The sequence below is a fragment of the Olea europaea genome, unplaced genomic scaffold (genome assembly GCF_002742605.1).
Source record: "Olea europaea var. sylvestris unplaced genomic scaffold, O_europaea_v1 scaffold3150, whole genome shotgun sequence".
Classification (NCBI taxonomy): domain Eukaryota; kingdom Viridiplantae; phylum Streptophyta; class Magnoliopsida; order Lamiales; family Oleaceae; genus Olea; species Olea europaea.
In genome coordinates this window covers 1-16,929 of record NW_019250291.1, presented here as the reverse complement: position 1 = coordinate 16,929, position 16,929 = coordinate 1, and the positions used below count along the sequence as shown (strand labels likewise).

Here is a 16,929-nt window from a genome sequence, read left to right as displayed (position 1 = left end):
TTCAATTCGGTTCTAACGAGAACAGACCCGACCCGACTCGACCCGATCCGACCCGAAATTTTCGAGTATTTAGTAAGTGGAATCGTCGGTTCCAAATTTAATTACGGAACCGTCTGGGTTCAGTTCGGTTCGGTCCGATTCGGTTCCATTCGGTTCCGTATTATAATTAAATTTTTTGATATATAAAAAGTTACGTTAATTTAATTAATGATATGTTTAATATTAGCTTTTACAAAATAATGTAGTTCAATCTTATGTGTTTCACATCTCTCTTTGCTGAATTTTTCATAAATTTGATTATTAAAATCACAGAAAGAGAAAGATAGCGAGCTCAAAATAATTAAGAGATGTTGTAGAGTTTTAATTCGATTTTCTCCGGTAGAAACGACACTCCAGTAGAATAATAGATTTGGATAAAATTGAGGTCAATTTGATTAAATTGATTTTGAACTGAAAATTAGAAATATGAAAAATCATATTTTGTGGTTTGAAGTAAATTAACTAGTTAACAAATTTATTTAGAAGAAATAAAATAATTTTACTTATTTAAATAAATTAATTAAAAAAATTACGGAGATTTGGTTCTTATTCGGTTCTTGGCCTAGAACCGAGAACCGAACCATACTCGTCGGTTCTTGATTCAAATACCCGTTCGGGTATTTAACTTGAGAAGAACCATCAGGTTCGGTTCGGGTTCGATTCGGAAGTTTTGTCCAATCCTAGAAATTGGTATGAATCTTGGTTGATTATATAGCATGCATATGAAAACTTCATACATTTGTTCCTAATTTTTGACATATTGCTTTGTTTGTGTATTAAATAAAGTTTTTGGATGTGTTTCATTTTGTTTATTGGTTTATTTGACTTTATATAATAGTTATAAATAAATAAATTGAATGCATATTGCATACTTTAATTTAAGATCTCAAATTTAAAATTCATATCAGGCTATGAAAATCAAATTTTGATTTTGATTAAATTGTGCCCATACTGGTCAATATTCTAGGCTTCGCCCTTGATTTGAAATGGAGAGCTCATCCTATTTTTTAATTATTAAACATATTTCATATTTACCTAGACGTTGCATTTGTTGACTCGGCCAAACTTGGCGTGGGGGACTGGCAATTAGCAAGTAATGAGGCTTTTAGGATTTGTCAACCTCGAACACAAAAAAAATTATACATTTGAAGTTTCTATTCTGAAGCAAGACACCAAATCCAACACGGAAAAATTTAGGAAACGTTATACGTAGACGAGAATGCCTGATTGACCATTCTTTAAGCAACAGTTGTTATATAAAAGATTTAGCTCATATTTCACTATAATTATTTGAAAATTCTTTTTTCTGCGTACTCATTTTCAACCACATATTCACATAATAAAATATTTTATACGTAACCACATATTTTCTTAAAAATTACTATTCAAAATATTATTTTTTCCAAATAATAGCCATCAAACAAGGCTTAGTTTCATTTGTATTAAATTTTTTTTTTTTAAATTAACGTGTGTATTATAGAAACCAAGAATAACATGATTCAAGGAGATTTTGTATAAATTGCATGGCATAATCACTAAGGGTGTATTTGATTGAAAACATAGAACTTACATGTCTAAAACTTATTTACATAAAAATTGTCGATTAAATGTATTAGATTGACTTAATTTTAAACTTTGAAAATGTTGTATTTTTCCTTGTAAATTATCATTTTTCTCAACTTTTTTTGTATGATGGCCATTATATTTCATAGAAATTGTCACTTTTTCCATGAAACTTGTACATTTTATCCAAAAGCTTTCCCAACAAGAATTAGATGTTGACATAATAAGCCATTGTTTGGCCCTCGTTCTCATTTTCATTATCTCTCTCTTATTTTCCACCACACAATCTTTCATAAAATAATATTACACGTAAATCAAAAACTTTTCATTCTTTTTCAACCACACATTATTAAAAAAACACTATTCTAACCATCAAAATTTGGCAAGAATGGAGGTCAAAGGAGGGCTAAATTATATAACCAATTTTTAGATGGCACATGATTTTAACAGAAACCCACTTTATAACATTCAACAATATATGTATCTTTCTAAATAATACAAGTATGGACTTCTTATGTAGAGGTTGTCAAATCTTTAAAAAAAAAAAGAATGAAAAAAAAAGAAGAAGATTATAACACACGTTACAAAAAAGAAAGAAATATAAGTTGGGTTACGTCTTATAAGTTCAGCACATTTTCAACGAACATACTAGAGACCAACTAATAATTAAGACATAAGTCAATGACATCATAAAGTAATGGAGGTGGATCACTGCCTAGCCTCTCAAATACCAAATCATGTATCAATTCTTCGTCAATTAAGTTCATAAATACTCTAACGAAACTCTCATCTGATTGAAATGCATTCATGACTTCATGACATCACGCTTCTCTATATTCATGCCCTGTAGTTTTTTCTAAAACTAATTGCCAATTGATATGATTTAATGTATCTAACGTTGCTTAAATCTCCATAGCATTAACAATTTTTTTAGATGATTCAGCAATACTCGATAGGACACTAAGACTCTCATAATTAGATTTGGTACGTCTATGCCAAATTTTGTTGGTTCCTCCTTCAACCTACGCTTAGGAGCATGAATAGGGCTCGGATCCATATCATCATTTTAACTGTCAACCTCATTCACACTTTCATCTAAAATCAATAATAATAATAAAAGAACTTGTTAAAATATTTAAACTATAATATGAAACATATATTTATCATTTACAATCTTTTAAACACCATTAATGGGGGAGAAATTGTCATGGCCGGTTGCAAAGCGATCTACTAGAGCAGAATTATTTCTAAAGATAGACTTCAAATCATCATGACAAAGACCAATTGTGGTTCCCCACTTTCCAAATTCTGGTTTGCCCTAAAAAAATAAAAAATTGGAGGGAGAAATACATTTTATGCTTAGTCAGTGTCCACTATCCTACTAATATGTAATGACTAATAATTTTATTTGTCGATTAAATATTGGATAATTCTCCTTGTACATAAGGGGAGCCGTCGGGTGTCCATTATGAACACCCTTATGGCTCCCATTATGTACACCTAGCAAGCTCCTTAAATATTATACCTTCAAAAACTTCTCCCAGGCTAATGCTTTGGGTGTTACATGTCCAATGTCAGGATCCAACTCTAAACCACTCATAATTAATAACTGACGAACTTCAACATAATTATTTTTTAGAGTTTATCAATCACAATTATTCTTTCAAGTTTTTAGTTTATTAGAGTGCCGTACAAAAGTCAAGCATAGTGTAGGATCAAAAAGTTGTACCTAAACAAAACCTAGTTCCAATCAGAGAAAATGAATCCAAGGCATTTCATGACATTCTATAGTGGTAAAGCCTATTGGAACGATTAAATTCATTTGCAATGGACAAGATCGCATGCTTAAAATTCCTTTGGGTATTCGAAGTTTCCTTTGGAAGATTGATACGTTCCAAATGGTGTACCAATTAATTTTCCTTACTTAACTTAAATGTGTTGTATTGAGTAATAATATGGCAAGTAAAAGTCATTTCCCACAGAGGATTGATTCAATTATATCAATTGCGCACAAAAACATAATATTAACAATTAAATGTGAAATATATTAAATGGAGGGTTTGATTCGTTTAACTAAGGAAAGCGATGAATTCGAAATAGAAAAGACTTGAAATTTGAAATAAACAAAGTGGTTGTCGATTGAATATGAGAAAATGTGATTGGGGGATATTTCGTCACCACGAGAATTATTTTCATGTCAATTATCACAATAGATTTTCATTCTGAAGATTAACAACAATTCTAGAATAATTACAAGCTCAATTATTCCAATCTCTTCTTACATGTTAGTCGAATAAAACAAACTCTTTACTCGACTCTATTCATTAAACAATCTAGAATAAGCTCTTTAGATTTAATTTGACAAACGCATTACGATAAAAGAAATGAATTGAATTAAGGGCAAACTCCCAATCTCGATTTACTAACTTAAGTGTTAATTCATATACATTCAATTGAAAATTCTTCATAATCTCTTGAAATATAATTGCTACAAGATTTTAGAATCAATAGCTATTACGTACTACTAATTCCAAAATAGCATTCATCGAAACAACTCAATCATTTAGTTAACACCTAAACAATCAGGAAGAACAAAATCAACATTTAACACAATGGATTAAACACATCAATCCAGAGAACTATAAAGTACAAATTAATTAAAAATCATAACTTGGGTTTGAAAACACCCCAATCACAAATATGTTTAGTTACCCATGAAATATTCACAAATAACTAACAAATTCTTACAAAAAATTGATGGAAAATATGAGAAGAAAAATTTATTGATAAAGAGAGAAATAGTTGAGAATTCTTCAATATTAATGGTTCTCCTTTTCCAAGCTATTGCACCATCTCCATGTTCCAATCTTTTCCAAAATTGTGCAAGAAATACTAGGTGAAAAGGAAGAAAGAAAAACAAAAAGAAAAGAAATGCAAAAGAAAATCAGCAAGCAAAACGTGCTGGCCTGCTGCTGAAGCTTCAATGGAAGAAAAGTCACTTTCTTTTTGCTGATTTTTGCCTTTTATATTAAAACCTAAGAGAAATTACAACTAGGTCCCTGAATTAAAAGAAATACAAATAACTCGAGTGGCGCCAAATTCTGCCCAAAAATGGGCAGAATCTGGGCGCTGCAGCGCCCATCATTCTGGCCAATTTTATTTTTTTTAACATCGGCTCGTCTTCAAGGTTCCTTTTCATTTTTCTTTATCTTTTTCGTTTTTTCTCACATAATTTCTTTCAAACATTTTCACCTATACAATAAAAACAACTAAATTAAGTAATAAATCGCTAATGAAACTCACAAATATCTATGTTTAATGGCCCGAATAAGTGCAAAAACCCGCACTTATCAAAGATCATGTCTATTTGAGAATCTAACAAGGGATCTATATATGACACTGACATGCAAAATAGACAAGGCAAAAAAACATAATTCATTGGTATCCATACACCAAAGGAAAACATGAGCTTCCATTTTAAATGCAATAAAATGTAACCTTCAGAGACTTTACTAAAAGTTAATTGGAATTTGGAAGAAAATGTTCAAAGTGAAAACCAAGCAAGCAACCATAAGAAGAAAAGTCTACACAGGCTTACAAAATGAATAACAATAGCCAAATGCATGTAACAAGTGATTAGAAATTCAAGCAACGTAAGAGAATGATTAAAACAAATAAAAAACAGTCAAGGAGGTAGACACAACAGGAAAGTGGAGGCTAAAAAAAAAAAAATTCCTATTATAGACATAGTTCTCATAAGGAATGGTCCATCCACAACATTATAGTTAAATTAAGTATAAAGAAAGACATTTCTTCTATCAAATATCAGAATTTGAAGCCTAGTTGACAAAGTGTAACGTTCATCTAGATGAAACCAAGGAAAGCTCACAGAGTAAATTGTTATTTTCAGTCTTCCACTTCCGAAAAACTCAAGTATCCTTTGTCTTTATCATCCGTGTTTATTTTAACTATGACATCAAAGTGTTGGGCATCAAACTCTTTTAGTGATTTTGTAATAATTCATGACATTTTATAATAATTCATGACATTTTTTAACATAAATTTCGGGGTCAAGTTGCTTATTTGAAATAATGAATTCCAAAATCTTGTGAATGGTTGAATTACCTTTTCAAATCTTAAAATCTACAATTTTCTTACACTTCAAATGTCTCAATCCCGATCACAATATAAGAGATCCACAATCTAAGTGCCTTATTTTGTGAGTTTTCATGCCAAAATAGTGATTTTAGAGCCTTTCCTATTTTTATGACATTTGTCATACAAATTTCACCAATTTTCTTTCTATCATTCTCTCTAAAATGCTAAACAAAAATTGGAGGTTTTATGGGAGTTAAGGGTGGTTATAAGGAATTGTAGGTTTTAATTTCAAGTTCTAACACTTCTTCCAACCCTTTTAATGTTTTGTGAGTCAGGTCACCTCATATAGGCGACCCACGACCCTAATTTTCAAGCATCTCTCACTCACACATAATAGAGTTGGCCGGAACCACAAGTAACAACGAAAGTCACAATTTAAATCATTCTCAAGATCTATCTCACAAAAATTTATACGACAACTAGATCGTGCGAATAGAAAGTAATACTAGAGCTCACAACACTATAAACCTGTTGAGGATATATCGTATCTCTACTAGAGGAACATCACATCTCGCTATACCCTAAACTCATTTTCCAACATTAATTCAAGTATTTTCGATCCTTCAAGTATTTATGAAACATACTTGAACCACGCATCATAGCATTGTATTCGTAATTGCGTTCTATACTCTAAATAGTTAAACACAGTTGTCCAGCCAGTGAATACAAATAAATGTGGTCAAAATAGTTTTCCTTTCCTACTTGAATCCTTCAACTTTAAACCAATTGCTTTTCTAGACATGTTTCGTCAAACTGAAAAATCATAGTCATTGCTATCATGTTAAAGTAGCAATATCGAAATAAAATTTCAAGAAATAGTGAAAAGGTATATATGAGGTTATATAAACTTCAAGATTTCACACAATGAAGAAGCAGATATCCATTCACACATTTACTCAATATTAGTTATAAAAGTACACGTGGTATGAAATACGTGCTACGATATTTTCTCCCTTTCTTAGGGCATATGTCATATTCTTTATAAATAAATAAAACCATAGAGATCCTAATTCAGATATTCCCTGATACCTAATTTGAGTTTTTCTTATGTTCATTTCTCTAGGCAATTAAATCGAGAACTCAATCTAACTACTAAACAGTTTAATGGATAGCAAAATCTATTTTGATTACTTATTGTAATCTCATCAAGACAACTGAATCGTGTACACAACTTAATCACTTTGTCTCATCTCAGTACATCCCAAAGTGTCTAAGGCAATTGTTTATGTAAGGGAACCAGTCTCAAACTTTTTGACATACTTTATACGTGCAAACGAACCATTATCTCGTAATCTCAACATTAGAATATACATTAACTTAAACTTGTTCATTTATGGGCAAGTAAAACTCAATCAAGAGTTTTTTAATACACCAAGTATTGTACCCTATGCAATTCTAGAAATTAGATATTACCAACAAGTGTATTTCTAGATATCTTCAAAATATGATAATTACATATCATTATTTACGTAGATATATCGCAAAGACGCTTTCTTAGCTACTGTCTTTCGTGAAAATATTATTGATATTCAAAATCTTCAATACATGAGATAATTGTGTTACTATTATGGATCTCATAATCTTAACAAGTATCATTAGATGTATAATATATCGATACCAAACAATTTCTTTAGTTGTCAAGATATATTTCTTGCTACTCTATAAAGCAAGATTACACAATCTAATAACTATTTGTGCTTGATTAACTCTCATCCTTAGTCAACATTTGCATATCTATTCTAATCACAAGTTATTCCTTCAAAAACAAAATAGAATAACCGACGGTAGCACCATTCGAGTATCATAATACCCATTCTAAGGATAATATTGGTACAAACTGACTAGATCCATGTTATGAAAAATTTGAGGATAAGTATACATAAAAGATACTTCTAACTCCAAAGCGTAGTAGATATGGTTCTCTCAATGTTTCCTTGTGCATTTATGGAGTCTTTGGACGTATATGAAGAATCACGGTTGCCTATTGATATAAAAGTATCAAAGTTATAACAAATTCCACAATTAAAATATTCTAGAGTCTTTATAGTATATAAATCTTGCGACAGAGTAAGAAGACATGAATAATCTTTTTAACACAAAATGTATAATTTGCTAAATCCATATCATTTGTCCCAAATATTGAAGATAACCATTCAAAATGGCTTCAATACACTCATTCTCATGCGTAGCTATAATGCCATCAACATCAAAATTAAAATTACAACATATCATCAGACCTTTACATAAATACAGTGATTTTCATCCACATGATGAAATTTTATACAAGATTTAAATCCTAGTAAAACTCAAGTACCACTGTCAAGATGAATGCATTAGGCCACAAGTGTAATTATAAAGTTACCACAATATTAGAAAAGCCTTCAGCATGAAACCTACAAATCGATTCATGTAGATGTCTTCAATCATTTCTCAATTGAAAACAAAAATACAATCTCTTGATTTATTTGGTATAACTCTAAATTTAAATATACTATCACAACTAGTATTGACGTACAGAAGTGAATCTTATTATTATGAAAACAATTATCTAACTCAATACACTCATGTTGAGTATAACCCTTTTTCCAAAAAAAAAAAGATGAGATTTATTTATCGGAAAGTCATTAGTCTTCCACTTAGTTTTCAAAAATCTGAATGTTCTCAATAAACATAATGTCCAAATAGAACTTCCACCATATCCCATATTAAGTTGAAATTCTACACTCCACATATATACTTCCATCACTTTCCTTGAATTTCTCCATTGATTTTTAGAACCAAGAATCATTGAAATTAAATAGTTCTTAACTCCAACTCGGAATCAAGAACCATTGAAATTAGATAGCTCTATGATAGTTCCCACTTGAAAATAGATTACTCACTTGAATCAAAAATTTAAATCAACTCTTATGTATTCAAAAACGAATTCATCAACACATATAATATCAATTTTCAATAATATTCTTCAAAATTTTCTCCGTCACTGGAAAAAGAAGTCAAATCTCACATCTTGTAACCCAAAATTCATCCAAAATATCACTTTAAGTACCTTTTTTTGGACTGTCATATATATCTCAAAGATATATCTTGTTCTTAATAGATTCATGTTCCCAAACTTATTATTAAGAATATATATAGTCGATTGTGAGTCTAAGATAACCCATATCTAGTTATCTACGTATCCAAAACTTACATATATTGAAGGTACTAATATTGAGAGAACTTTATTAAGTGATAGGTTGCAATTAACGAAACACTTATATTAGATTGTATTATCTCAAGCCTTATCATATTCAGTAATATTCCATTCCTTCTATCCAATAGACCATATAATTACTAGTGATTAGGAATAGCTAATCCAATAAGAACTTCTTTTTCATCACCAAGATCACTGAACTTCTCTTTAATTACTAGTGATTAAGAAATAGCTAATCCAATAAGAACTTCTCTTTCATCACCAAGATCACTAAGCTCTCATGATACAGATTCACACTCTCAAACAGTTTTCAAAGTCTTTACTTCCATTATCTGATTTTCTACTCCACTTGAGACTAGTCTTAATAAATACAATATTTCAAGTTAAGAAAATCAGAGGCACAAACTGAAATGCATAAATTTATCAATAGATGTAACAAAAAAAATGAAGTTCCATCTCTATCTCTTTTAATCATAGCCCGCAAAAAAATTTGGACGAATTTACTCTATAGAAATTTAACTATTAAAGTTTTAAATGATTTTCTCAACTCAAAAGTTCAAACTATTTCACAAATATCCAGAACCATAATAAATATCACCACTGTGAGTACAAATAGAACCACCACATATAAGTTCAAGCAAGAAACCAATCTTACAGAACAACAAATGGGGTCAAGTTTAGTGGAATCTTTGACACTATTTTAATATCAAATAGGAGGTTAGTTTTCTTACCTTGCAACAGTAAGTTGTATGTACCAGTCATATAGACCTCCATTCCATGTTCATTATTTGTATATATATTTATCTTGTATCAAGTTAATGACTCGACAATAGACTAAAGACACTTCTTGATCACATATAAAGGATTTATAACTCTTGAATCCACTATCTATACAAGATAAGATCCAATATATATAGTATTGACGTGTAAACAACACTAAGAGGAACATATTCAAGTGCAGTATTCTTTAGCTCAACTTATTTCGAGTTAAGAGATTCAAACCGTATGATTGAAACACTTGAGACTTTATGATATTGGTCCTCTACCAAAACAACTTTCATGCACTTACTATCTGATATGTTCTTCTTGGTCCATTTTTCACTCTCTTATTCTATCTCTCAATTTTGTTCTAGCTCCTTTAATACTTAAGATCCAAAGTCTTATGTGAATTAGAATATTGCTACATAAGTATGTCCTCGAAGCTTGGCAACATTAAGTTACACGTCTTTCAACTCACATAGCTGGTAGTATCAATAGAAAAAATTGATGCTTCAATTCAATATTTTCATATATTGAGAAGAGACTGGTTTGAGCTTACTACTCATCTAAAAAAGTGTAACCAACAAAAATATAAATACTATGTTAACAATCTCAACTAAGTCACATTTAAGAAAAATATCATCTATAACAAAACTTATCAATAGTTGAAGCATTAGAATCTATTTTTTTCGTACTTGAAAAGTTCAGATTTTTATTCTTTAGAGTATTATAACCCACATCAAGTCAACTATTGTGTGGTTGATGCTCTCTAAAGCATTGAGTTCTTCTAGTACATTCAGAATCTTATTATGCCAAATGTTATTATATTTAGTTTATCACCTTTATTAAGGTCAACAATTATGGAATTTGATGCCATGATCTATCAGATTTCAAAGACATTTTTATTCTCAATCAATGCTCATTTATGCACATATACAATTTCACTTTAATGCAAATTAACGTATAAAATAGTTCAACGTTAGGCATAGAGTCGAAAGTATACTATGTTCCCAATTATCATCCACAATCCTCTTATTTCACTATCATAAACTTAATTTCATAATGCAAAATTTCATGGGGTTGTAAGTGAGAATTACATTACTTCTTCCAACTTGAGAACTCCTACTCAATTGATGAATCAAATAATTTAGTTGAAATTTTATCTAAATCTTCCAATCACCAAACTATCACAATGAATAGGTCTAAGTAAGAATCTCACTAATTCTACTAACCTGCATTCATAACACTTTACGAATTAATAGATATCATGTAATTTCATGATGTGCAATATAAATATAGGCATGCACGTTTCTCCAATTATGACATATACCATGATATCACAAATTAATTATTTCATAAAATAATTCCAACAATAGCGGCATCATGTACAACTCTAATTAGATTTGTTTTGCAGTGGTTTTCATACTGCAATCGTACTGGTGATGAGGTGCTGATGGTGCTGATGTGATGTGATGGAAGTGATCTTGCTTGGGGTGTAGTTGTTATGCTAATGGTAGTGATGCTGCTTGTGGTGGGGATGGTGGTGTCATGGTAGTGACTGTAGAGCAAAGCCAGAAATTAATGCTATGGGAGCAAGAAAATTTTAAAATTTAATGTACGAATAAAATTTATATATAATAAGAAAGAATCATAATATAAGTTACCTATTGTAGTTGTATTCGTCAATATTTTACAGCATAAAATTCATCTATAATAGAATCTAGATCTAAATTCATACTAAGTTCTCGTTGAATGTTTAGTGTTTAACAATCAACAAGAAAACCATAATCTATTTTGTTAAAAAAATTTGTCTTTACATGTTTCATTACTGAAAATACTCGTTCATAGTCGTCGTTGAAAATATATATCAATCTAAACAAATCAATTCTGATAATGTTGCAACTCAATTTTCAAACAATAAATATCTTGCTGCGTAAAATCTTCATGATAAAACTTTTCTATAAGCTTGCAAATATTATTCATGTTAAATGACTTAAAAGAATTTTTTGGATCCAAAACTATATTGAGAGAAATGAGTTCTAATGATGTCTTATTAAATCTTGTATCTAACTCAATCATCTGAAAGTCTATGATTGTATTGAAATTATCAAAGTGGTAATGGTGTTCAACGGTAGGGATACTCACGACCACGTGAACGACTAACCATGTATAAACCATCAAAGTCAGGTACATGTATATCATTTTTTAAGAAAAAATATTTCATCTCGTCGAGAAATTCTTCCTAACCATCTTCTCTCAATGCTTGAAGGATAGTTTTTTTAGTATGAATAAATCTCATAGCAGTTAAAATGTCTTGAGTTTTCTTCTAAAGGGCCTGACAAATTACATCCGCAATTGCTAATTCTACGCATTAAATGTAAGATAAATACAAATTCAAATGTTATCAAGGTTTTGTATACACCACCACTTTGGACCGAGATCTTATATTTGGAGAAGGATCACTAAAACACTCAAGCACCTTGCAAGTTACAGCATGCATCTTAATCAAACTCTTTAGAGAGCTCTAATGAGAAGACCAATGAGTACATCGGGCTTGTTGTAAATTACCAGTCTGATCAGCACCACTTCCTGACTCTCGTTTTTCAATTTCCAACAAATGCTCAATTTCTTTTCTTTTGGCACTTTTTAACTCATTGACGCTTAAGAGATGATGTAATCATATTAATAACAATGTCCAAATGAGAAAAAAATGAATTAATATCTAAGACATCCCTAACTGCAGAAACCATTGTGAGTTGTAAACGGTGGGCAAAACAGCGGACATAATATGCATATGGAAAATCTCTAAGAAATAATGTGTGTAGTCGATTCCAAGAACCACAAATATTATTAGCAACATCATACCTTTGGCCTCTCATGTTTTGTACTTGATGGTTGAAACGGACAAGAGCATCAGAAATCCGATTGTAACATGCCAAAATTTTCTAGTAAAGATTTTTAATATTTTGGGGAGTTTATTTTTAATTTTAGGGACTTAATTTAATGATAAAGTAAATGTTATTAGGGATTGTAATTAAAAATAATATTATGGGGATTGAAAATGCAATTTTATAATTGCATAATTGCCCAAAGGTTCAAGGTGCAAATGTGCAATTTTATAAACAAGAAAATAATTGCACATGTGGTTCAAGGTCTAAAGATGTAATTTTAAAATCCAATCAAATGCTTGCACATTATCATAGGGGTTAGATGTGAAATTTCATAAATTGCACACTTAATCCTACTATCAACTATAAATAGAGGATAATTGTGAAATGTGACATACCATTTTCCCATCATTTTCACTTCTTAAGGTATGTCTTTTCTTTAGTTAATTATTTATTTAGATAATTATTTTAAGTACTTATTTGGTTTATAAATAGGAATTAAAATTTGTTGCTCTAGGGTTCTTTAGTAATTGATAAAAGATAATATTATAGTCAAGTTTAATTAATAAAATCAAGGAAGATAAATTATAATTTTTTCATTTCAAAATCTTAACTTTGAAAATTTTAAAACTTACAAACTAGTTGAAGATATATTGAGTTTTAGTTTAGTTAGATCACATTATTAAGGATTGTATAAAATAATCTTGGGGGAAAATATAGTGAGTAAGGAAGAAGTGAGTAGGGATAGAAAATAACTTGGTATAATAATTATTAATATTATCATGATAATGTGTATGGAAATTGGGCCACTACTATATTTATATGAGTGGTAAATTCAAATGGGAAGAAAGATAACAATTAGTACTTGAGGCTTAAACTTAAATTACTTTGATCTAATTATGTTATAAGGTGTGAAGAAAAAAAAATTGTTAGAATGCATAGTATTAATGCTAAGATATGATGGAAATGCGGTAAAAAAGAATATAGATTGAATAAGAAATTTACTAATGGGTATGAATGTATATATATACTTGTGTTAATTGAAATGAAAAGTGGACCAAGCATGAAATGAGAAAGTAATATGGTAGTGTATTGACTAACTTAAATTGTACATGTAATAATTTTATGGAATTTAGTTAATGACGATAACTTTAATTTCATTTATATTATTAATATTATTATTATTACTACTAGTAGACAATAAGCTAATATCATTATTTTTATTAGGGGTATGCTATTAAATAATCTATATTATCTTATAAGTTTAGTCTAGATGTGATACTTGAAAAATAATAAGATAAGATATGATTAATGTAGAGATTATTGTGTTAATGCAGATATTGATCAAGGAAATCGCGAAAAAGGTAAATATTGATATTTTTCCAACTACAGTGCAAAATACATTAATATGGGTAAATATGTGTTTATATGTGGTTGTTTCTTTTGCTAAGTGACATGGTAGTATGTTACATGTGCATTGAGTTTATTTGAAAAATGTAGGAATAATTACGTTTTCAAGATCATGCATACTTGTGTTGTCATGTTGATTCAGTTGCAGTTGAAAATTTTGAATGTGAATCCCATTATAAATGTACCCTATTATTGTATTCAAATAATTGTACCGCTTTGAGGCTCCTAACGATCATTAAGGGTAGCCAAGGATAGGGTATTGGGAGTTCGACACCTATATACAGGCAATGCCAGAATGTCCTTTGGTGGCCTTGGGACTACGGATAGGCACCTTGAGCACTGTATATATGTAGGCCACGCCTTAAATTTATATGTATGATATAGTAATGTGGCATCCTGAATCTCGGTGGGCAACGATGGATGCATTGATATTGGTTTGCGCGCAGGAAAAAGACCATGTTATTATGAGCTCATAGGTACACTATAATCTGTGTTCTAAAATGCGCACCTATGCACGCATATTCTCAATGCGTTTTCGAAACGCATCGCATATGGGGTATGCATATGATAATGTGGTCAACTCATTTCGTTGACCGCATATGCGCACATACTCTCCAAAAATGCGCAAGCATTTGTAATTAAAAATATGTTCCAATTAACATAACAAAGTGCAACCCATTTCTATAAACTTAAAAAAATAAAATTGAGCCCAGCACACATCAAATTGGCCCAAATCATATAAGTCCATCAATTATATACAACAATCTCCAGGGTTTTGACTATAGCATAAATCTTCATCTGGACATTAGACATACCCTGAATCTTGATGCCCATCTTCCTACTGCTGCCGCCCACCAAGGAAAAGTTTAAAAGGCACTAAAGGAAACCTATTTGTTTTTGGCTTTTATGTAAGTCTACTATTTCAATTTTATTATTGATATTATTCTTAATTTTATGGTGATTAACGGTTATGGTGTTTATAGAAATAAATTAACCAATTTCTAATAATGCCTGTTAGTCTGTGTAACTGTATAATAGAGATAAGCAAGTTATATAATATAATATGGATGAATCATATAATTTAAGATATCTACTAAAGCTGTGATGATAATATATTAATTAAATAATCGGTCAATGAAATTAAATAATTGGTCATTATGTTAGTGAGATTACAACATGAACTCTAACCAGTTCACTGTTAAGTCCGCTGCTAATGGCACAAGATGATTCTTCAAATGAAATTAAATAATTGCTCACAAGATGATTCTTGCTTTTATCATTTTTTTTTCAATTTACTAGAAGCCAATGGAGCAAAATGATTCTTCCAAGGCATCTAATTCCATTTCAGAAGATAATGAGCTGAAAAAGAGTTCAGGAGATGTTGGATGGGAAACTGCAATTGTTGAAGATGTTAGTAAACCTAATAATGTGAGATGCACATTGTGTGACAAAGTTACAAAGGCCGGGATTAATAGGCATAAAGTGCACATAGCAGGCATCAAGGGAATGGGTGTGAAATCGTGTCCTAAAGCAAGTCAAGAGCAAAAAGCCAAGTTTCGTGAAGCACTTGAAGAGATTAAGTCTAAGAAGTTAGAGAATGCATTGAATAAAGCTAAGTTGAGGGAAGATGTAGTTATATCTATGTCTACACATGAGGAAGAAGAGGAAGAAATTTCTATCATTGAAGGGGGAGGGAAAAGGCCTCTACATGTGGGTCCCATGGATAACTTTTGAAGGCCAATTAAGGTTGATGATGCTTCAATGTCTGCAAGTAAGAAAATGAAACAACAAAATATCAATGATGCAATTGCTAAGAAAAGGTTACTAGAAGTTCATCAATATTTGGCTAGATGGGTATACGAAGCCAGAATTCCTTTTAATGCCATTGATAACGATAGTTTTAAAAAATTTGTTGAAGCTCTTGGTCAATATGGTCTGGGTTACACCCCTCCTTCACAATACCAATTAAGGGAGCCACTTTTGAAGGGAGAGGTGGAGAGAACAAAAGAAACTCTTAAGAAGCAAAAAGAAGAATGGAAAAATAATGGGTGTTCTATTATGACCGATGCTTGGAGTGATAGCAAAAGAAGAAGTATCATGAATTTGTGTGTGAATTATAAATTGGGAACCACATTTCTTTCTTCAAAGGAAACTAATGATGATGCTCACACCGATGAATACATCTTTGAATATGTCAATGAATGTATTAAAGAGGTTGGAGAGGAAAATGTGGTTCAAATTGTAACCGACAATGCTTCCAATAACGTGTCCGCCGCGAATTTGTTATCAATGGAAAGGCCTAACATCTTTTGGACATCTTGTGCTACTCATACCTTGAACCTTATGCTCGAGGGTATCTCTAAACTTCCTATCTTCAAAGGAGTGATTAGGAAGGCAAAATCATTTACTATTTTCATCTATGCACATCATAAGACTTTCGCACTAAGGAGGAAGTTCACAAAAAGGGAGATAGTTCGGCCGGGAGTCACTAGATTTGCTACATCTTTCTTAACATTACAAAGTTTGCTCGATAAAAACACAAGAGTTGAGAAATATGATGACTAGTAATGAACGGGGATAATACGAAATGGTCTAAGAGCAAAAAGGGAAAAGAGGCCTTTGATATTGTTGTTCCCAATGATTTTTGGATCTTGATAGACTTGTGTTTGAGAGTATTTACTCCATTAGTGAAAGTTCTTAGACTAGTTGATGGAGAGGAGAAACCTTCAATGGGATTTGTTTATAGAAAGCTACTAAAGGCAAAGGATGACATTATAAAGACGTTGAAGAGGGAAAGTGACTATATGCCAATCTTGAACATTATTGATGTAACGGGCAAGGATCGAATTGATAGCCCACTTCACACAACAGCTTATCTTTTGAATCCGTTTTACTTCTTCAAGAATCCAAAAATCA

At 30.9% G+C, this 16,929-nt stretch overlaps 1 protein-coding gene across 1 annotated transcript; it reads left to right on the top strand.

The window, feature by feature from the left end:
* The first annotated feature begins 15,792 nt into the window (after positions 1-15,792).
* On the top strand, positions 15,793-16,578 carry LOC111385399. Its single transcript, XM_023009785.1, has one exon. The coding sequence runs from the start codon at positions 15,793-15,795 to the stop codon at positions 16,576-16,578; it is 786 nt and encodes a 261-aa protein (XP_022865553.1).
* Positions 16,579-16,929: the final 351 nt, after the last annotated feature.